The 13,937-nt window shown below is 46.4% G+C and overlaps 2 protein-coding genes across 8 annotated transcripts in view; one reads left to right on the top strand and one right to left on the bottom strand.

Annotated features, from left to right (window-relative positions):
• The window catches only part of celsr3 (cadherin, EGF LAG seven-pass G-type receptor 3), a 117,714-nt gene extending 104,478 nt beyond the window's left edge, over positions 1-13,236 (top strand). For 2 of the 6 annotated variants that reach the window (XM_056385035.1, XM_056385039.1), the window contains 5 exons: positions 1,010-1,204; positions 3,023-4,046; positions 5,037-8,832; positions 9,632-9,678; positions 11,656-13,236. In XM_056385035.1, the coding sequence (XP_056241010.1) occupies positions 1,010-1,204; positions 3,023-4,046; positions 5,037-5,064 (1,247 nt within the window). In that variant the 3' untranslated portion in view covers positions 5,065-8,832; positions 9,632-9,678; positions 11,656-13,236. Of the gene's footprint in view, positions 1-1,009; positions 1,205-3,022; positions 4,051-5,036; positions 8,833-9,631; positions 9,679-11,610 lie in introns of those variants that run through there. The other 4 variants (XM_056385038.1, XM_056385036.1, XM_056385037.1 and 1 more) reach the window with 4 other exon arrangements.
• On the bottom strand, positions 10,454-13,921 carry LOC130174829 (uncharacterized). 2 transcript variants are annotated; one of them, XM_056385047.1, is made up of 4 exons: positions 13,582-13,921; positions 12,374-12,426; positions 12,020-12,188; positions 10,454-11,810 (listed from the first exon to the last, which is right to left on the bottom strand). In XM_056385047.1, exons 1-4 carry the CDS (start codon positions 13,784-13,786, stop codon positions 11,449-11,451), a joined length of 789 nt encoding a protein of 262 aa, XP_056241022.1. In that variant the 5' UTR covers positions 13,787-13,921; the 3' UTR covers positions 10,454-11,448. The 2 variants fall into 2 exon arrangements, with proteins under 2 accessions (XP_056241022.1, XP_056241021.1); XM_056385046.1 differs by having other exon boundaries at positions 10,456-11,810; positions 12,374-12,429; positions 13,582-13,902.
• Positions 13,922-13,937: the final 16 nt, after the last annotated feature.

Raw genomic sequence — 13,937 nt, 5'->3', positions numbered from 1 at the left:
CAGTGAATCAGTGAATCAGTGAATCAGTGAAACAGTGAAACAGTGAATCAGTGAATCAGTGAATCAGTGAAACAGTGAATCAGTGAATCAGTGAATCAGTGAAACAGTGAATCAGTGAAACAGTGAAACAGTGAATCAGTGAATCAGTGAATCAGTGAAACAGTGAATCAGTGAATCAGTGAATCAGTGAAACAGTGAATCAGTGAATCAGTGAATCAGTGAAACAGTGAATCAGTGAAACAGTGAAACAGTGAATCAGTGAAACAGTGAATCAGTGAAACAGTGAATCAGTGAAACAGTGAATCAGTGAGACAGTGAGACAGTGAAACAGTGAATCAGTGAAACAGTGAATCAGTGAAACAGTGAATCAGTGAGACAGTGAGACAGTGAAACAGTGAATCAGTGAAACAGTGAATCAGTGAAACAGTGAAGCTGTTTCACTGATTCATCATCATCAGTGTCGCTGAGCGTTTTATTACTGAATTAATCTGTTGAAACTTCAACCTTCGTTAATTAGAATATTTATATTGTGAATTCAATCTGAGATTTATTTTTTACTTTTACAAAGATTAATTGAAAAAATAATTGATTGATTAATTGATAATGGGAGGAATCTTTAGTTACAGCGTTGTGAAGCTCTGTGTAAACGAAATATAGATAAAGATTAATACCTGTGTATGAGTCTCAGGTCTTCTCAGGTAGATTACCTGCACCTGAGCACGTGTCACCTGCCGTCTCACACCTGCTGATTGATGCAGACGTGTTCGTGTTCACGATGATGCAGAAACAAACTAAGAAAATTAAAAAGATGAATATGAGGCATAAGAACAGGTTTTTATAAGTGGTGTTTGCTTTAATGAATGTCTCCTTTAAAAGAATCATAAGTCATCGGTCGATGAAGTCTTCACCTGATGTGAGAGGATGTGGTGCATGCTGGGAAAGTTTCACCCCATGTGTTCTCCCTGAAACTGAAGTTAAACTCCAGGAAATGTTTTTATGTGTGTGTCAGATCTGGACGGAAACGACCTTTTGTCCTACTGGCCAGCGCTGGAGGAGTGTGACACACACACCCTGCAGAAGTGGGGCTCAGAGCGCCCCCTGGGGGCAGATTACAGCAAGGACGCCGCCAACAACAACCAGCTGGATGCAGCGCTGACCAGTGGAGACGAGAACGGCCTCACGCAGCCGCACAGACACCGCAAGGGTGAGACAAACACACGCCAGCTAAAGACACTCTAAGATAGATTTCCCCTCCTCTTTGTTTGATTCATCATCAGTCGCAGCGTTCGGGTTTTTAAACCTTGGATTTTAAATGTTAGTTAAACGGATACTGAATATGAAATATAACTTTAGGAAATCAGATAATAAACGTAGAAATGTTTAGAGATTCTGGAACAATGTAGTTTCAATAATTAACAGACTCTTATAAATTTCAGTCTGATGTGACTGTTACATGTGAATCTTTGAGGGCTCCAATCAAACACAGTCTCTCTGCACATCAGCGTCCGGCCTGAACACTAGATATTCATGATCTTATTATCCATCTCCTGGAGAACCAAAGCCTCCAGACGTCATCTCTGACGCATCACGGTCATCAGGGTGAAATCTGCCTTTAGCCCAGAGGAAGATGGAGACGTCAGCTGAGTCAGCATCATTTAAAACACAGACCTCACCCTCTGAGCAGCGACCTCTGATCACACATGAAGAGGCACAGACATCAGATATCACAGATCTCACTGCAGTTATTTGTTTTTCTTTTACTTTAACAAGTAAGTTAGTTACTGTGGAGAACAGAAGATGATTGTCTGAAGTCAATGTCAGGCTGCATCCGCATTTTAATTGGCGACTAACACCTGAAAACACACATCACATGACCATCACCTGCACTGAGCATGTGTGAGCCGGTGTAAACAGGAAGTAGATTGTCTCCTCTGCAGTAAAGCCTCTGAAGGAGAAACAGCAGAGACAGTTGTAGCATTAAAACAGAGAATGTAAGTGAACAACAGCTGCTGCAAAGACAACAAGGTCAGTAACACTGTCATTCATCATCATGTTGTATTCACCACTGGTAGTCCAGGCTGATGACAGCCAATCAGGAGAGACCCTGGCTGTGACCTCATCGTTTACAGAGGTCTTAGTTTCTGTCCAGACTACAACACAACCCCAGAGTTTTCAAAATAAAACACAACCCCAGAGATTTCAAAATAAAACGGGCCCAACAGATTTTCTGAAAGTCTGTTTTCTGGGCTCCATCTCTGTAGTGAGGACGGAGGACGAAGGACGGAGGACGGAGGAGCCTCGGAAACGCGAGTCACTCTCTGATCATGACACTGAAACAACAGTGTGGAGCTTCAGTCTAAACGTGGCCCTGAAAGCATGTGTGACACATTTATAGACACAGTACAGCACATATACTCAGAATACATGCATATACAATTAGCATGTACACACACACACACACACACACACACACACACACACTCACTCACTCACTCACTCACTCACTCACTCACTCACTCACACACACACTCACACACACTCACACACACTCTGAGACTGAGAGAGGCAGGAAAAGATGGAGATCACTCGTGTAGCCTGAAAGCATAGGAACATATTAACACACAAAACACATGTATATGCATCTACACACACACACACACACACACACACACACACACACACACACACACAATATAGTGTGTGTTTTAGTTGTCTCCCTCAGGACTGTCAGATCACTCAGATGGTGTTTTGATTCATGAAATGTTAACAGTGAATGTAGAACGACCTAAAAATGTCATTAATGAGAACACATCTCTCTCCTGCTCTTACCCCCCCACCCCCCCACCCCCCAATGCTTTTCCTCTTACCCCCCCACCCCCCAATGCTTTTCCTCTTACCCCCCCACCCCCCCACTGCTTTTCCTCTTACCCCCCCCCCCCACCTCCTCTTTCCTCTCCTGTTTGCTCTCTGATCGTCCTGATCCTTCCTCTCTCCTCCTCGTGTCCATCTTCTCTTCTTGCAGGGATCCTGAAGAACCGTCTGGGCTGTCCTCCGGCGCTCCAGGGTCTCTCCACCATGGGCCGAGTCCCCAGTGAGCTCAACTGGTACAGAACCTCTACTCTGGGCCACCGAGGCGTTCCCGCCGCCTCCTACGGTCGGATGTATTCTGCCACGGCGGGCGCCAGCGGAGGAACCGGTTCTCTGTCTCAGCCGGCGTCCCGCTACTCCTCCAGGGAGCACCTGGACTCTCTGGCCCGGAGGCAGCTGTCCCGGGATCCACTAGGTAGGCAGACGGTGGGGGGGTCGAGGGACCGGCTGGACTCCCGGGGCTCCAGGGACAACCTTGATCTCTTACCCAGGAGGAGGGAGCTGGGGCTGGGGGGCCTGGGCCTGGAGCACCAGCGAGTCTCTTCATCCAGGGAGAACTTGACAGGATCCAGGGACAGACTGGACAACCACCACACCGGCAGCGTCCACGCCTCCAGGGAGGACTTGAGCGGCGCTGTGGGGGCGGGGATGGAGGGGGGGTACCTCAGCGGGTCCAGGTCGCAGCTCAACACGCTGACTCGGCGGCACGCCTCGTCCCGGGAGCACCTGGCGGGGGCGATGATGAGCAGCAGGTCGAGGGAGCAGCTGGACACCAACGGAGGCGGGGCTCAGGCTCAGCCGTGTCGGGAGTGGCTACGCACTCTGCCCCCCCGCCAGCCCTCACACCCCGACCAGCCCCCCTCCTCCTCTCCTCCTCCTCCCATCTCGGAGGAGCCCCAGCAGGAGCATCTCCCTCCCTCGGCTCACGTCAGAGGTCGACTGGACTCCGCCCCCCCGTGTAGGTACCCAGGTCAGACTGCCCCCCCCCTGGGCCGACAGCCGTCCAGTGAACACCTGGACATCCTGTCCTCCATCCTGGCTTCCTTCAATTCCTCTGTCCTCACTCCTCCCCCTGCCGCCTCTAACCCCGGGCCTAATGGCTCCGCCCACGGACCCTCCCCCTCCCCGCCCCAGTCCGCCACCTCCCACAGCATATCTGAAGTGTCCCCAGACTCTGAGTAAGTCTCCTCCTCCTCCTGTCCCTTCATGGTTTAATGTCCCTCTGTCTTCAGCTCTTCATCCTCTATACACACTTTCCTTCCTCCTCTTCCTCCTCTTCTTCCTCCTCCTCCTCCTCTTCCTCCTCCTCTTCCTGTTCCTCCTCCTCTTCCTCTTCCTCCTCCTCCTCTTCCTCTTCCTCCTCCTCTTCCTCCTCCTCTTCCTCCTCTTCCTCCTCTTCCTCCTCTTCTTTCTCTTCCTCCTCCTCTTCCTCCTCTTCCTCTTCTTCCTCCTCCTCTTCCTCCTCTTCTTCCTCTTCCTCCTCCTCCTCCTCCTGACAGCTGTGGTTGTGAGTCGTGGGGTTGTGTGAGGTGTTCATGTTCAGTCGGTGTTTCCTGCAGGAGAGTCAGTTTTGAGGAGCAGCAGGAGGACAGGTGCACTAGCAGAGTGATGAGCTGCTGTGGGCGGGGCCAGCAGAAAACACCTGGTTTAGACACTTTTAACAGACGCCAGTGAAACAAACCAACATCTGTTCAAATGAAGCTTCATGAAGAAGAAACTAAAACTTTAAAGTAAAACAGAATCAATTGAAAAAGTTATTTAACTAGTCAGATAGTTGGTAGTGAAGCTGACATCAAGATAAAAAACATAAAATAAAAACAGATTTTGAAACAAAGTGTCTGTAATTTTCAGTTAAAGATATCTGAGCCAACAGGACGAGGTCGCTCCAGATGTTATAAAGAAGTCTCTGAACCGATGTCGCTAACGTACTCCGGAGCGTAACCAGGAAGTGGATGGAGAACCTGACTGTACATGACTACCGCAAACAACCACAACTACCACTGTGAAGCTCCTCAGCTCCTTCAGTTCCACTTCCTTCCTGTTTCCTGTCTTTATCTGTCTTCTCTCTCTGTCCTGTCTGGTCCTGGTTCTGTGGGTCTGAGTTCACACCAGTAGAAACGTCTCTGTATGAACTCAGTAACGTCTCCTTCTCCTCTCCTTCACCTCAGAGCCAACAGAAGTGAAGGACAGTCTTGATGACAGCCTCCGTTTCCCTTTATGCATTGTGACGGTGCTTGGTGCACCGGGGACAAAGTCAAAGGTCACGGATGACCCTGAACCATTGGGGTGTCCTGAGACATCGGAGGACTGGAGACAAACTGAGGACAGAGAGGACGTCTGTCTGTGGGCAGGTTGGACTGTATAAATAAAGTTTTTTGGAGCCCACAGTGACCTGTGACCTTTCTCTGGGCGATGAGTCATCACCTCGACGACCTACAAACACAAACTCCTCAGATTTATTCTCCAGCGTCAGTCTGATCCGTCTGAGAGAAAACAGACTGTAAATAACATTTTTATACATTTTCTATCTTTTTCATTGGAGATGAAGAAGAAATCTCTTGTGATGTCTCTTGTTTTTAATGATTGTGTCCATGTGAGGTTGTGAGTGAGGGTGGTGTGAGTGCAGTCCTGTCTGTTACTGAGGGAGAGCCCCCCCCCCCCCCCCCAACCCGTCGCCTGGACGTGATTCTGATGAGATTATCAGGGAGGTGGGAGGGAGAGACGACAGCAGTGAGCAGAGGTTGTAAATAGAGGAAGGATTATAATGAGAGAGGAGGTTGATGGGAGGAGATGAGTGAAGCTAAACACCACGTGAACGTTCACAGGTGTGACAGTGTGAGCAGGTGGTGTGTCATGTGACCCTCTGTATATGAATGTGACCCGTTCATGTGTCTGTCTTTGTGCCTGGTGCTGAACATGAACATATCAGTCCACTGATATCACAACAACATGTGTGCCGTGTTCTGGAGGCGGACGTGTGTCTGCCTCTCTGTAAGAGGCTGTTTCCAGTGACACCACTCGACCTGCCTCAAGAAACGCCGCAGGAGCCGCCGCCTCGCTGGCAGCATCCAGGAGTCTCGTTTCTACAATTCAAGCCAAAGGGACAGCTGCTTCAAACCAGTACGAGACGTCAGGTTCTCCAGTTCTCTGTGATGGAGTTGTGCAGGGTGTGAACGCTGTAGATGTAACTCACACTTTTCTTTTACTCATGATGTTTCATTCCACCGCTCCGGTGACAGTCAGAGCGGCAGCCATTTTGTTTTCAGGTTGTACGTCCGTCTCGTTCACGTGGACACGACGTCTCAGTAACTTCAAATTTGGCACAAACATTCACCAGGACTCAAGGATGAAATTATAACATTTTGGTGGTCAGAGGTCAAAGGTCGAGGTCGTGTTTCGGCCTTGTGATTACATTATCTCAAGAACTCCTCGAGGGAATCGCTTCAAATTTAACACAAACATTCACCAGGACTTGAGGACGAGCTGATTAGATTTTGGTGGTCAAAGGTTAAAGGTCAAGGTCAGTGAATGCAAAACACTTTTTAGCCATCAAGACTTCACACAGAAATTCTGACAAACAGATGTGACCTGGAACTAGTCTGGGAGGAGGGATACGACCACGAGGAGGTGATAATACTTTTATTTAAAGATTGTGCCATGGAAACGTGGAGCAGAGCAGATCAGAGGGAAGGCGTGATCATCTCTCAGTGTGCAGGTCATATCCAGCAGGTATCTACCTGAAGTTATCAGCACCTGAATCCCACTGACTCCGTCACATCAGAATTATATTCTTTATACATGAGACATTTGTGAGGAAAGAGAGCGAGCTGTAAATCTGTAGGTCCCGACTTTGATCCAACGTCAGCCGTCATGAATCCAGAGTCCACACCGTCAGCGCAGATTCTCTCTCATTGTTAGGATTGCTGTTCAAAGGCGAGGTCCCATGATCCGGCTCAGCTTCTGCAGCAGTTTCAGAGGAGACGAGATGTCAGTTGTGTCAGCGCTAAAAGCCTCTAAGTGGCTTTGAGATGCAAGTTGTTCCATCAGCAGCTGCTCCTCTCACAGCTGCTGGAGCGAGCGCCGAGTTGATGCCTTTAGGTAACGACACACGGGGGGGGGGGGCCTCACCAGCCTTCACACAGATGAAGACGTCGTGAATAACTTAGATGTTTTTTGTAATGAAAAACTGAAGGAAAGATGAGGTTTTCCGTGGTCTGAGTTTCCTCGAGCAGAGACTGTGACAGTCAGAAAATACTGTTAATGACAATAATCACATGAGAACAGCAGGAGAGGAAGAGAGTCTGAAACGACGTGAGGTTTAGAAGAAGAAATGAGGTGACTGAGGAGGAAGGTGGGATGTTACTCGTCATCACAGAGAAATAAAGAAATAAACAGGGATCTGATGAGATGTATTGAGTGGACATGAACACACACATCACACACACATCACACACCTCGCTCTGACGCTGCTCTGTGGTTCCCGTGGACCGGGGACGTGACAAACGAACCCATGTGTGACAGTATTGTTGCCAAATCGTGGTCCTGCTGGGTAACGCTGCCTCCTTTAAAGGAGCAGTCCACCTTAAATAATCCAACACTGATTCCCTCTTACTCTTTCGTTTCCGTTTAGTTTTTTCACAGAACCGTTTTTCTTCAACCGACGAAACCTTTAACTTGTACAGACATGAGATTTATTTTATCCATTGATCATTTATTGACATTGTATTGATTATTTATGTTGCCATTTTGTACGAGAGGCTGTTGAAGAAGTATTTGTAATTTTGTTTTGTTCAAATGTTCCTTTTGTTTAAATGTGACGTCTCTTCTGCTCTCGAGTCTCTCGCTGCAACAAACTCACAGATGGAGGAAAAGAGAAAAGATGAAAATGTTAATTTATCCTCAACAGGACACTGAGCTTTTACACATTTAAACATAAGCAGAATACAAAGTTATTAAATTGGTTGTCTGGAATAATCTTCATTAGGTCCATTGATCCTCTCCAGACTGAACACGTGAACATATCTATGCTAAAGGTTAATACTGGGTGTTATAGTGCAGTTATATTCCAAATCAAAGCTTTCTTCTCCCTGTCCACTTTTATACATCCCAGGCTGAAGCTTCACAAGCACAAAATGAGATTATTAACCAGTAATTGAGCTTCTACAGGACAGACTTCAGCTTCAGCTTCATCTGGTTTGGACCAACAACAGAAAGACGGAGCTGAGACTCAGACGCTGTGAGCTCAGAAAAAAGAAGCAGAGTGAGAGAGCGAGACGGAGAGAGGAGGAGGAGGAGGGAGATTGTCTTTGTTAGCTTGTGTGTTAATTATGGGATGCCTTCTATCCCGCCGTTGGCAAGGGGACGGCGGCATGGAAACAGCTGTTCCCCTGTTACCGCTTAAACGAGAGAAATGTTGGACATTAAAAAAATGACTTATTCCTACAAGACGTGTGTGTTTACATTTATTCTTTGTGTGTGTGTTCATATATTATTATTATTATTATTACTACTAATGAGCTGCTGACATAATTACATCTTTTCACCAGTGTTTTGTAAATGATTTGTGGGTCCAGCCCTGCAGCAGGCCCCGGGCCACAGGTTGGGAACCGCAGAATTAGAGCTTTCACTTGTGATGCATTATGTCAATGACAGGTCCCGACAAATACAGGTATACAAGGATGAGTGTGTGTTGCTGTTTGATATTCATGAGCAGGTGTGTTCAGGTGCAGAGGAAACATCCTGACAGACACGTTTTTCTGGAAGGTTTTCTCTCGTTTTCTTTTGACTCAAAGTTCTGTCATTCTGAGCTGAACTGAGATGTTCAGCTGTCTCCTTGATTCCCAGCAGGAAGTGTGAGCTGCTGACAGCAGCACCGGCTGAGACTGAACATCCGTCAGCCCTCAAACGAACCTGGAAACAGGCTTAAACATAATCTGGTCAGAGGCACGAGACACGGTTAAACAGGTACAACTCAAAATGAATGTTGGCTTTGAAACAGGTGAAAGCAGGAAGTTGACTTTGAAGTTAGATGAGGACTTCGATATAACTCCATGTCTGTGCGTTGACTATGGAGCTGGAGCTAAGAGGTGCTTAGCTTAGCTTAGTTTAGCTTAGCTTAGCTTAGCTTAGCATAAAGACTGAAAGCCGGCGGGAACAGCTAGCCTGACTGTCCAAAGTTCAGAAACACATCTACAAACACCGTGAAGCTCAGGTGTGCGACACCACGTCATTCCCAGCAGGGATTGTCTCTAAAGCTAGCTTGACTTCCGGCCGCTGTATCTATCGTTTCTGTCACTTTCGCGGGTGTGGCCGTGTCCCGTTGATGCACGAGCTAGTCCCAAGATCCTCTGGTCACTCCCCAGTCAAACGTGCGGCGGTTTAATTCGGGAGTTTGCGCATGCGCGGCGAGGATAATCTTGGGCTCGTGACTGGTGATTAGAGATAGTAGATAGATTTGATTTAACCTACCGTTCTGAGATCTGTTACGATATTTTAGCGCCATACGCATGCGCAGACGCGACATTGAGCGATAAGAGGCAGCAGCAGGAAGTAAACAGCTAATGACGCTGATTTATCTTCTCTGTGTGATCTGCTTAAAGTTAGAGACAGAATATTGTTTCAGGAATAGATCAGTACGTAGAGAGAGATGAGCTAGTTCGTTAGCAGTGTAGCTGTGAATGTATGTGAACTTCAGGCTGTTTGTCAGTTAATAAATGTTTCGACTCCTCGAGACTGAAGTTCCCGCGTCTCCTCTGAGCTTCAGCTACGCTCCAGACTGAGCCAGGAAGAAGAAGAAGAACACTGAGGCAGGTAAATACAGGTTCTACCCCGTCACTGTGTCGCTGTCAGTTAAATATGATGAAGATTATCATAGAAGTGATTTGGGATATTCTTCCTCTGTACGGCTCATCTGATGTTTACTGTCAGTTCAGAAGAAGAATCCTCCTCCTTCCTCAGACAGGAAGGAGGAGGAGGAGGAGGTGAAGGAGGAGGAGGTGAAGGAGGAGGAGGTGAAGGTGAAGGAGGAGGAGAAGGTGGAGGAGGTGAAGCAGAAAGTGAAGCAGAAGGTGAAGGAGAAGAAGAAAGTGAAGAAGAAGCAGAAGGTGAAGGAGGAGGAGAAGGTGGAGGAGGTGAAGCAGAAAGTGAAGCAGAAGGTGAAGGAGAAGAAGAAAGTGAAGAAGAAGCAGAAGGTGAAGGAGGAGGAGGAGGAGAAGCAGAAGGTGAAGAAGAAGGTGAAGGAGAAGGTGAAGGTGGAGGAGGAGGAGGTGAAGGAGGAGGTGAAGGAGAAGGTGAAGGAGGAGAAGAATGTGAAGGAGAGAAGAATGTGAAGGAGGAGGTGAAGAAGAAGAAGAATGTGAAGGAGAAGAAGAAGGTGAAAGTGAAGCAGAAGGAGAAGAAGAAGGTGAAGGAGGAGGTGAAGGAGTCCAGACAGAGCAGAAGATGGAGGAGAGAGTCAGAGAGATTTTGGGGGGTTGTTTTACTATAAAGCCTGAAGTAGTGTGTGTGGAAAAGACACAGAGACTCTGTCCGTAAACCTCTTTGTTCTTTTGGCCTGGGCTGTTTTCCTGGTTCGGTCTGAGCCCTTTAGTTCCTGTGAAACATCAGTTATATTCTAGTGTTATAAATGTCTGTCAGCAGACTGCAGGAGGCCCTGACAAGGAGCTCTGACTCACCAGCCTGTAATATTAATGTCTACATACTTCTGGCCATGTAGTGTATGTTTCTCCACTCATTTTTTCAGGTGTTTTCTTTGATTTGTACCCAACGCAAATTTATTTACAAAGCAGAAACAGATCAAACATACGTAGTGGTGTTAGCATGCAAGACGTCTGTTAAAGACTCCGTGTAGAAAATGTCACTGTTGATCTGCAGTGATCAGATCTGATCTCAGTGCAGGTTTAAAACAGACTCTGGCCTCTAGAGAAACATCATCTTACACATCAGTGAACAGCCTGTGATTTTATGATCAATGACAGATAGAACTAAACGTGATTTTGATCATTTCACACGGTTCATTTCTACAAGATGTGCAAAGTAACTCATTACTACTACCAGAGCATTTCCATGTACTTTTAATTCACCTTTTGGGTTAATTACCTCCCAGTTTTCACCTGTGTTTGTTGGTTTGTTTGTCAACAGGACATGTAATCCTGTTGACAAACAAAAGTACTGAACCGATTTGCACCTGAGCTGGAGGGAGGGGGAGGAGCTGGTTGAAGAGATGGAGCCAGGATTTTTTGACATGTTTCTAATGTTTGAATCTTCATGAAAAAATCCGACATCTTTATGGAGTTGATCATTATCTGGATCTGCACCAAGATCCAGATAATGATCCAGATGACGATCCAGATAATGATCCAGATGACGATCTACCTCAGAAGGTCATTGTCATGTTCCTTATTCAGCCTCATTCATTCACTCATTTTCTCTCTGTGTAAAAACAGCTGATTTAAAGCAGCTGAGAAACTTCCCTCTGCATTCAAGTACAAAAACCATGTATAAAAATAGCAACAGTTCCATGACATGTAGAGAAAAGAGACGTGTGAAACAAACACTAATAAAAACACAAGTTAAATCAGTTCATCCTGTGGGATCAGAGGTTTTCTCCTCTTCATCGCTGCTGCTGGAGGAAGACGGCGGCACGTCCTCGCCCATCCTCTTTAACTTGGCTTTGTAGTACGCCTTCTTCATCCTGAAGGCCTTCTCCTTCTGCCGGGCCGCTCTCCTCTTCTCCCTCACCAGCTCCTGCTCCCAGGCCAGAACCTTCATCCTGTTCTCCCACTCCAGGATCTTCATCTGCTGCTGCTGCTCCAGAGCCTGAGTCCTCTGCTGCTGCTCCAGACTCGACAGCTCCACGGAGTCGTGCTGGACCGAGCGGCGGCCGGCGTCTTCCGCCTCGCTGCCTGATGAGTGGAGACGATGGCTGATGAGCCTGGAGGTGCCTGCGGGGTCAAAGTTCAAACAGGGCAGTGAAGGGAACTTTGCTTTTTTCCTTTAATTTGAATAAACAACGTGTAGAGATCAGCTGTTTACATGAAAGGTTCTTCATTAACAACCGATCTTGATCGACATCAATATTTAACGACACAATGTTCACTGTGTTTCTAGGCAACGGAGACTGGACAGGTGGCAGAGCTTTATCTGTGGGTACCTGGAGCTGTGAAGTAGGCAGAGGGAAAAGCCACATCCTGTAGCTCGGCATTGTGGGAGGTGGAGTTTGAAGTGGGGCTGTGGTGCTGCTCTGACCAGTCGCTGCCTGTTATTCTGTCCAAGGCGTCGCGCTGGAGGCAGACGGTCACTTGCTCCTTGGTGTCTTCACTCTGGGGAGGAACAGAGTGAGTTCAGGGGTCGTTTCATGCTGGTGCAACATTTCTTACATTAATGTCGAGTTATGAATCTTAATCCATCACCAGGAGCTGCTGCAGGTTTATCATCATGCTGTTCTTTGGTTTAAATATATAAATATCAAATAAATATAAAGCATAATGAGTACTTTGATATTTACCTGAGTGATGGTGCCGTTCATCTGCCCAGCAGCATTTATCATCATCAGATTTCCTGCTGAAAGGACAGACACAGGGAGGGGCTGCAGGTTAATGCAGTTTAATAAAATGAGCAGAGAGCGCCTCCTTCTGGTGGAAACAGGTACAACATCACCTTCACAGATGCTGCACATTGTTCAGCGTGTTCTTGTGGATAACACCAAACGCAACTGTTCAGAGTTTATAAGTGATGAGATATCCGTCTGCATGTGAAGTAGACATGGATTTATTCAGGGCTGTAAATCTTTACTCAAACAATGAGAAAATCCACAACGTCAGTCTCAGATTTACCGTCAGTGAAAAAGTTTCAGGTTGAGGTTTTTATAAATAAAGTTTAGAAATCCTTCTCTTTACATTCACATTTTACACTTTGAAACTACATTCAAGGACGATTTCATTCTTTTCCAGGAGAGTTTCTTTCTGAGTGGAACTGTTTGAATTGAACATGTTTCAGTGCAGCAGAACAGACAGTGTTTAGTTCTGCAGCCTGATGAAGCACAATTACTATAAATCCCTCAAAGGCTTTTATTAAATGACAAAAAACCAAATGGCTTCATTATTACTATTAAACCGTTTCACTGGAAACTGCAGAAAACTTTCATCTTTTATCTAAATATAATTTTGTGACTCTCCGTGTTCTTTGTGTATTTGATGTTGAATTGCTTCATGTGGTTGTTTTCAATGACTGGTTGAAATGAAGGGGCTTCCTTCCTCTCCTGCACTATCTCTATTTGTTTTATTACATATCTTTTTACTGTGTAATATCTCACTGAAACTTCTGTGCAAATAAATGAAACTAAAAACTAAATTAAACTTTTCCATCACAGTTCTGACTTGACTTTTTAAAGGTCTAACAACATGTAGAGCTCAGAGTAAGTGATACAGGATTATTATTATTACTGTAAACTGACTACACTACACTGCAAGGTGTGTTTATTGTTGTCATGCAGAAATCTAATATATGCACATTAAGAACACTCAGAAAAGGTGTGGCTGAGGACCTGGGACAGATGTTTCAAACAGCTGTTGGAGGTAAATGAACTGCAGCATCACAGCCCACAGAGGAGCCAGCTGTGCAGTATCTCATACACTCAGACTCGGTGTGTGTGTGTGTGTGTGTGTGTGTGTGTGTGTGTGTGTGTGTGTCTGTCCGTGCTTGTTTCACTGTTACCTTCCACTAGCTTGCGGACCGCCGCTTTGTGGCCAGCTCCCCCTGCGTGGCTGGTGAGAGCAGCCTCGCCCATGGTCTGGAGTTTGATAGATTTACAACAGGCCCGACACCTGGCGAAGTGAATGTCCTGCATGTCCTTCAGCAGCCACTCCTTGTAAATGTCCTTGGAGAGCCAGGAGTCCTGGAATTTACATTTTCCAGGCATAGTTAGCTGCGAAGTTAGCAGCTCCGCTACTAACGGACAGCCTCTTACCTTCTCCTGCCTCCTGATGCGTTCACGGTCTACCCGGAAGATCCAGATTCATCTTGTTCCACTGGCATTTTGATGGAAATGACTATATTTTCACATACAGTTA

Source organism: Seriola aureovittata, chromosome 9 (genome assembly GCF_021018895.1).
Source record: "Seriola aureovittata isolate HTS-2021-v1 ecotype China chromosome 9, ASM2101889v1, whole genome shotgun sequence".
NCBI classification, from domain to species: domain Eukaryota; kingdom Metazoa; phylum Chordata; class Actinopteri; order Carangiformes; family Carangidae; genus Seriola; species Seriola aureovittata.
This window is presented reverse-complemented; position numbering and strand designations above follow the sequence as displayed.

Bases quoted from the DNA above. Each gene is read 5' to 3' on its own strand.
- LOC130174829 (XM_056385046.1), bottom strand. From the start codon at position 13,786: ATGCCTGGAAAATGTAAATTCCAGGACTCCTGGCTCTCCAAGGACATT. The intron at 12,189-12,373 runs GTAAATATCAAA...GTTCCTCCCCAG, and splicing joins TGAACGGCACCATCACTCAG to AGTGAAGACACCAAGGAGCA. The intron at 11,811-12,019 runs GTACCCACAGAT...TTGACCCCGCAG, and splicing joins TGCCTACTTCACAGCTCCAG to GCACCTCCAGGCTCATCAGC.